The sequence below is a fragment of the Egretta garzetta genome, unplaced genomic scaffold (genome assembly GCF_000687185.1).
Source record: "Egretta garzetta isolate BGI_Z169 unplaced genomic scaffold, ASM68718v1 scaffold42, whole genome shotgun sequence".
Taxonomy (NCBI): domain Eukaryota; kingdom Metazoa; phylum Chordata; class Aves; order Pelecaniformes; family Ardeidae; genus Egretta; species Egretta garzetta.
The window spans coordinates 327,452-335,616 of NW_009258782.1; the positions used below are offsets into that span (position 1 = coordinate 327,452).

The window sequence follows — 8,165 nt, forward strand, 5'->3', positions numbered from 1 at the left end:
AAAGAGTTGCTAGTTCAGGGGCTCTAAATTTTCCCTTGAGGGCTCAGAAAGGAGGCTCTTCAGTTGTGTCATGAGGGGCATGTGTGGAATAGGTTGTGTTTGGTCACCACAGAGTGGTGGCACCGTCCCTCTTGTCTGGTCTCTGATTAGAGCATCTCAGGAAGACCTGGTATTCATGATCCTCGTGGGTAAATGCTGGAGTTCTTTGTGTTGCACCAAGGGAGCTTTTCAGGTATGAGAAATCTGCTTTGCCTTCTGACCTCACCATGAAGAGAAGTTTGCCTGTTTTGTGCCCGAGACTGAAAGCTGTCTCGTAGCACATTTACGCTTACCAAGAGCAGGCGAGAGTTCCCCTAATACTTTCACTATTCTCATCTTATAGGAAGTTAGAACAGATGCATTTAGTCACCCCTGCGGCTAGGGGTGGAGAGAAGGAAGGAATTGTGTGTCTCTAATGTACAGCACTGCGTCTGTGCACACAGGACCGTGGTGCATGTACGAAGGGCATGTCTGTACAGGCTTGATCGTGAATTCCCAGACTTTTGGGGGCCTGTGGTATTTGCTGAAACCCAACCTTCATCCACCTACAGCTGAGTCCTCCCTTTCTGTCGTTCCGGCTCAGCTGAGCGCGGCGCTTCTGGCAGCCAGCCCAGCTTGGGCGACTGAGCTAGCAGCTGGTCTTCAGCTCCTTTTAGATGAGATTCTCTTCTCCTAACCCAATCCAGATCATCCCCCGCTCCCTTTTGTTGACCTGTTTCCCTCCCTGCTGTGTATCTTTTGCAATGGTAAGCTTCACCGTTTGTGCAGCTCCCTTTCCAGAGCAGCTGCAGTGAGCTCTGGGAATACGCCATGAAAGGCAGTGCCGTGTTTCAGAGAATCAGTGCCTAATTTAGGTTGGGAGGGACCTTTGCAGGTTGTCTGGCTCAGCCGCTGTGCAAGACAGGGATGATTCAGGCTGCTCAGGGCCTTGTTTAGTGGAGTGCCGAATATCTCCAAGGATGGAGATATTCTCTCTGGCCCTGTCCTAGGACTTTGCCACTCTCAAGGAAAAATCCTTGCTTATTAAACTCGTTGTGCATTTAAAATAAATAGACTGTGTTAACATTATAAGAGCGCTGAGTTTTAATCCAAGTAGAGAGATTTTCCCCTACTCCCTTTCAAATCATGTGTGCCTGCTAAGTTAACTGGATGCTTATTCCATCTCTCCACTGTGGTGGGGGAAGAGGCTGGGACTCTTGATTTTTTTTTTTTCTTTTTTTTTTTTTCATGTCCCCTATGGGATCTGTGGCCTAGGACAACACAAGGAGGGAGTGGGAGGGAATTGGATCTGCTGTCCTGTTAAAGACACGTGCTTCCCACTGCTGGCTTGTGGTTGTGTATGTGCTAGGAGGGGAAGAAATATGGGCTTGAGGAATAACTTGGGTTGGAAGGTACCTGTGGAGGTATCTGATCTGATCTCCCCCCCCAGTGAAATCTATGTTCTTAATTGTTTCTCTGAGTGTGCACATTAAAGTAGGTGCTCTGCCAGCCTGAATGAGTTGCATGGTCCCTGTCCCACTACACGCAACCTAAACGGGAGGAGAAAGTTGCGGTATAGTAGCGTGGGCAAGATGACAGCGAGTCACTCGTGTTCCTTTGGCATTTTGGTAACACAGCGGTTTTTATTTAAATACCATATCATTATTATTTATGTATGAAAACCACTCTTAGTTCAGGATTGGTGCCAGTTCGCTAATGTTCATGCTATCCTTGTATTCCTATGTCATGTTTCTAGAAAATGACTACATTTAAAAGAGATTAGAACCAGCAATGAGAAACGGCCACTTGCTAATTGCTAAGGAGTAGTTAGGTAAGAAAGTGTGGTGCTCAGCGGTGGGTGGGCAAGGGTGCCTGTGTGAGTCACAAGCTGTTTTTAGAGGGAGGTCAGTGGCTTTTGGTACTGCAGTTACTTAGCTGGTTGGACTGGATCCAGATCTCGTTAAGATTTAATTCATGACTGGCTCTTAAGGAATCTGGATCTCACAGTAGTCTCAGCAAAAATCTTAATGGGAGGTGGCTCTCAGACTTGTGACTGCGGTCTCTGGCACCTGGCTCAAGGTCCTGAGGGCCTTAGAAACGTGTGCTGTGTCCTCCGAGCGTCTGGTCCTGGCTGACCGGCACAGACACAAGCTGTGACGCCTGAATGCTCACGAGGACTTTGGGGAGTTGTCCAACGTGGGGCTTGGGTCTCATCAGTCACAGCCTGCAGGAGGGCACTCTGCTTGGCCTGCTGGCACATACAGTGTCGGGGATGAGCCTGGCCCCCTCCTGACTGTGATTTCTTCCCTCTCCTAGGCCTGAGGACAAACGTGGGACGATGTCGGAGGCGCGACACGACAGCACGAGCAGTTTACAGCGGAAGAAGCCACCATGGTTAAAACTGGACATCCCGGTGCCGGTGCCTGTGTCGGTGCCAGAAGAGCCCCAGCCTGTGCAGGTACAGAGGCTGGGGGCAGGAGGGAGGGTCTGCGGAGCCGTGGAGGGGGTGTGCAGAGCCCCGCTGCGCTGAGAGCATGCCTGTGCCCCTGGTCTCCGGCAGCCCTGGCTGACAGAAAGGCAGCGTGTGGTGACGGGTCACGAGCCCACGTGAGAAGGGGCAGAGCCATTGGGTAAATTTATGATCAGTAATTAACTGCCCCTTGAAGGGGATGTGGGAGGGATGAGGGTGGGTTGCTGGTGCGCTCAGATCAGTGGATGTGACTGTTTGGATGTGGGGATTGTGAAAAGTGTCCTGGCTGGGGAATATGGGAGTGAGGTATTCAAACCAGCATTTCTTCAGGGGACTGGAGGAGTGAAGGGCTCCTAGACAAATATGAGGCCCTGGAAATGTTGGAGCTCCTACTGAAATGAGCGGGGAATTCATCTGACTTATGAATAGCCAAGGTAATGACAGGCTCTCATCAGTAACAGCAGAGAAAGAACAGTTACTGGCAACACAAAGCTGTTACCAGCGTGAGGAGCATAAGAGAATCATGTGGGATGAGAAATAAATAACACTGAAGAGTGGTGAAGCAGAGATGGGGTGATAGGTTAATAGGAACTGTGCAAAGTATGAGAGTAAAACATCATCTGTATTTGTGCTGGGAATAGGAAGAATAACAGGAATTTCTGCTACAAGGTGGCAAAAACTCTCATGTACGGGTGGGACCTGGGTAGGATGATTGCTGGCTGCTTCTGTGACCTTACTGCAGGAACAGAGACTGCACCAAAGGCAGAGCCGGAGGGTTCTTACTGCCCAGCTCCCTGGGTGGGATGCAGTGCCTGGGCTCAGTTGCTTGTGTGGAAGAAAGATTTAGCCATCAGAGAAATGGAGGGTTATACAGCTTCCCTGGAGGGGAGTTGGGGACAAGCTTGTCTTAAGAGGGAACTTACGTTGCGCTTGGAATAGCAGGGACTGGCCTCTTCTCAGTTCCTTGATCCAGGGATTTATCTGCTTCTGGCAGATAAATCTTGATCCTGGCCTTCCCTCGGAAGGAAAGTGATCGGGGTTCAGACTGAAGGGATTAGAATTGGAATGCAGGGTTTTAACAGTGCAGGTTGAAACCTTCCGAATCACTTATTTAAGGCTCTGATGGATGTTCTCTTACCGGAAATGTCTAAATCCAGCTGGGCACCTTCTGGAGACGCACTCTGTACTTATGCTGGAAGCTGGCAGAGGTGATGTTCTCTGGAGGTCTGGTGGGTACAGCACAGGCTGTCAGGATAAGAGTGCATAATCGGCTCCTTTGGCTTATAACCTGAGTACCTATGCATTGTTTTCACATAAAACATAGTAAAAATGTTAAGATTAGTGGAAATTACTAGCTTTCTGGGTTAGAGGGGCTGGAGTAGCAAGTACTCTTGAGGCAGAGACAGTGTCTGACCAGAGAAACAGTTGATTGGAGCTTCACTTGCCAGAGGGGACAGTCTGCTCAGCCTGTGTTTTACAAATGGGAGATGATGTCTCTGCCAAGCTGATGAAAAATTAATCCAGAGCAGCCCTGGGGAAGCTGTTGCATGAGCCGAAAACAGTCTGGTGAATTGTGTCATGTTTGGTAGGTGACATTCAGCCAAGACATGCCAGGAGCTTTCAGACCTGAGTGTGTCCAGACAATTAGGTTATGAACAAAGCTGATGTGGCTTTCCCAGCTTGCTTAGCCTGCACCAGGGAGCAGCTACAGTACAGACCCACCCACAGGTCTTGCAGGCTTTTAGTGCAGATACAGTCACTTACGAAGCAAGTATCACTTATTGTACTTCTCTTCACCTTGTGGAGTGGTGTAGGAATGTGTGATCTGGGTTTCTTCTGGCTAGAAAAAAGCCAGGAGGATATGTTGCAGGAGTTCATGTAATACACTCCATCTACAAAGGGACATCAGTCCATGGGCCAGGCTAGAGCCAGTCTGAACTGATACCCACTGCAACACGCAGATGCCGTGTCCTTGATGCTGACTGTTCTGTTCTGCAGAGCCATTCCTGGCTCACATGACCACAGTGCTTGTTAGCCTGATTTTGCTGCCCAACTGTATGCACCCAGCTTGTGGTTGGGGTGTTGGGCGGCTGTTAAATTGCTAACTAAATGTTTCACAACCTGACTGGCCTTGTAGAGCATCACTCTGAGAACACTGACTTCCCTCCTGCTTTTCTTTGCAGCCAACAAGACGTCAGGCCTTTCTGCGAAGCGTGAGCATGCCCGCCGACAACACCCGTGTGCCCTCCCTGCCTAACGAAGTGAGGAGACCGGTGCTACAACGACAGACCTCAATCACCCAGACCATCAAGAGGTGAGACACTGAGTTCATGGAGCCTGCTTTAGTGGATTCTGCCATCCATTGCCATGCTTCATTTGTGGATTTATGGTCCTCTGCTTGTCCCATTGTCTGGCACGCTGCCACAGCAGGATTAGGTTGTCTCCCTTGTTATCTGTCATGAGATTGCAAAAGAGGATGAGTGCAGATAGGTCCCCGACATATAAGCCCACTGGTGCTATATAGCCTGTCTTAAGTAAGTGAGGAGTGAAGTCCTGTGAGGAAGGTTGTGGTGATCAGGACAATGAATAGTTCTTGCCACTTAGAGACAAATTTTGCCTGCCCCTGTGTCCCATGGAGCTGGCTGTTTCTGAGTAACTGGATGCCTCAGACCCTGATGTTTAGCTGAGACTGTATGATGTGGTGTGCTGGGCTTGCTTGGTGTGGTGTCTGAGAGCATATGATTGCTGGGGGAGGCAGAAGCCCATCCTGAGCAGTCCAGGGCTCTCAGCAGCTTGGCTTCTGGCACTAGCTCATTGGCAGGTCCTTGAGATGGCTATGGGGGGTGATGGAGAGCAGGGAGAGGCTGCTCCAGTCCTGTCCCCCACGCTTGCACAGAGGGTTATCATTTGTCCCCATGGCCCAGGGGTCTCTGAGACACGGCCACACAGCTGGATGCTCCTTCCCTCCCCGTGGCAAAGGCTTATCCCAGTTTGTCCAAAGGGAGTGGCTTTCCCAGCTGCTCTCCTGAGATGCCTGGCTTGTATCCCTGGCAGTGTGTCAGGCCTGCCTGGATCCCAGGAGCATCCCTGGAGCTCCACAGGTCAGGGGTACTTTCAGCCAGCCAGGCTTCGCCCACTCACAAAGGACAACTTCCCAGCTATGGGAGAGACTGACCTCCCACGCACTGTTTTCCTTTGCCTCAGACGTTCCCCAGCTGCCTTGGTGGTGAAGCTCTCCTGGAGCAGCTCTCTCTGATCCTGCTTCTTGTGAGGTTGGGAGGGCTGTGCCATGAAGCAGCATCTGCTCTTTTCAGGGCTGTGGGCAGCTTCTGGGCCTGCCTGAGGCTGTCCTTGCCCACCTAGACTGCCTCTTCCCTTACCTCCTGCCCTTGTTCTGCTCCTTGCTGGGACAATTAGGCAAGAGCATGTCAAGGATGGGGGGTATCTTGGGAGGGTGCTGTGGAGGTCCTGACAAGAAGCACTGTGCAGGAGGGCCAGGGTAAACTTCTCCAAGGTCCTCACAGCATGCAGCTTGTGTGTAGGGTGGAGAGGTTGGGGAACTGCGAACCACTTTGGTGTTGGAGGAACAAATTTGCCCCCAGAGCTATTACACTATAAGACAGACAAGGCATGCGGAGCTACAGTGAGCAAGGAAGGAGTGCTGGGCAGTGGTGGTGAAGCTCCCCAACACTGAGGGAGATGCCGATGTCCTGCCTAGCGTTGGGTCAGTGGACAGACACATGTGGCTGTTGCACCAACAGACTCTGTGACATGTCTTCCTCTTGCCTGCCCAGGCTGTAATGGAAATGCTGGGGCTCAGGTTGATGGCTGTGTCCCTGCCTGTGCCTAATGGTCTGTTTAGGCATTTTGTACCCTGGGAGTAGATGCGGTCCCCCAGGGAGTGGCCCAGAGGTGCACAAATGGGTTTGAAAGTCTTGGGAGTCTCCTGCTCGGAGTATGTATGTGGGGGGATTCAGTGCTATTTTGCAGTGCTGAGTTGTCTCATGCAAACTGTTGTACAGCACAGGGGGTGGCCAAGTCTCTTCCTCTCGGAGGGTTTGCAGCTTACGGGTGACTTCTACAGAGCACTGTGGGTAGGGAGCAGGTGCAGTGGTGGGAAGGAGTTTCCAAGGGGCAGAACTGCAGAAAATGCACACGTAACATGAAACTAGCAAGAAAAGCATGAAATAAGTGGGACAGAAACATGGACAGGGAACTGGGAAGTACCAAGAAAAGGCCTAAAAACTTGTGCTTTGTTTATCAGAGCTAGAGATGCAAGTGAGATGCAGACCATGTGTCTATAAAAGTGCCTTGGGGATTTGTTTTGCAAGTCCAGGGAAGCTGACTGCCAGGTTTTCTGCTTAGCACAGCCCCCAGGATGCACAGAATGTAAAACTGTTCCGGCAGCAGGACTCCACACCATCCTGTTCCCTGGGGCTTGGAGGATACAGACCAAGTATGAGCCTACGGTCAAGCCTGTGTGGTACAGAACATGGCATGGGAGTGATTCGTGCGCCTGAGTATAGGCATCTAACACCACTTCCAGTCTCCCAGAGTGTCAGAGATGTCTGCTCAAGGCAGCAGATGTGGCACAGAGAGACTTGTGCACCAGGCAAGATCCTCCCAGGGTCAACCAGAAGAGGCCCAGGGCACTTCCAGTGGCCTCAGACACCTGTATCTAAGCAGATCATATCTCAGCCTGATGACACCTCCATGGCTTCACACTCCGGTGTCCAAAGCCAGCCAATGGGGTCTTTTGCTGGGTGTCTGGGCAGAAGATGGCAGAGGTCTGGGGGCTGAGGGGGATTGCAGTATCCCTGGTATCTTTAAGAGAAATGGGAGACACGTCAGAGGCGCAGATGCACTAAAAGGAGTCAGCAGCCTCCTGGGTTCAAAGATGGTGCTGTGTGGCTTGAGTTTGGTTGTTTCTCTTAGGTCTTGCTCTCAAATGGAGACCGCTGTCATGTGCGCTGTGGCACAACTGCTGCTGATGGGGCTATGGAAGGAGACGGGGAGGTGTTGGATGCAGGCCACTGCTCCCCTCCACAGCCCTGCAGGCTCCTTCCCTTCAGCTCTCTTTTCTTTGCAGCAGACAGGTACGGTTTCAAAGGAGTCAGACCCTGCCTGTTCATGGGCACCGGGTGGGCAGGAGTTCCCTGAGAAAGCGGCAGTCCCTGCCCCGATCATTTTTCAGGTACTGGTAGTGCTCAGTGTGAAACCCACCCCTGCATGTGTGTGCAAGGGCTGTTGTGAACTGCACAGATTCTGGCTGTTGCTGGGACCACCTTGCCTTCCCAGGGCTGGCCAGGAGGCCTACAAACAGGCAGGAGCGAGAAAGTTCATGTGTGCTTCTAACAAAAACCAATTGTCACTCCTACTAAATGTGTAGGCAGCTGTCAATAAGTAGCATGGACTAACAAGCCGTCCACCCGCCAGCCTCACTCCCTCCTGCCTTTCCTAACAAGCTGTCAACATCCTGGTGTTCACCGTAGCTGGAATATCTCCCCAGGGCAGCCATAGCACAGCCTGCCTTTGCTAGCGTCAATGCAACACGTGGCGTATGCATATGTTGGCCCCAAAGCCTCCTCTGGGGCAGAAGGGGAAGGAGAAGAAGCAGCACCGAACAGATGCTAGTCATGTTGGTCCAGACGGGGCTCAGAAGGTGGTGAATGGAATA

At 51.4% G+C, this 8,165-nt stretch overlaps 1 protein-coding gene across 1 annotated transcript in view; it reads left to right on the forward strand.

The window, feature by feature from the left end:
• Window positions 1–8,165, forward strand: part of RHBDF1 (rhomboid 5 homolog 1) — a 47,147-nt gene that overhangs the window by 22,980 nt on the left and 16,002 nt on the right. Inside the window, exons 4-5 of the mRNA XM_009649429.2 lie at window positions 2,335–2,476; window positions 4,672–4,802. Coding sequence (XP_009647724.1) covers window positions 2,357–2,476; window positions 4,672–4,802 — 251 coding nt within the window. The 5' untranslated portion in view covers window positions 2,335–2,356. The remainder of the gene's footprint in view (window positions 1–2,334; window positions 2,477–4,671; window positions 4,803–8,165) is intronic.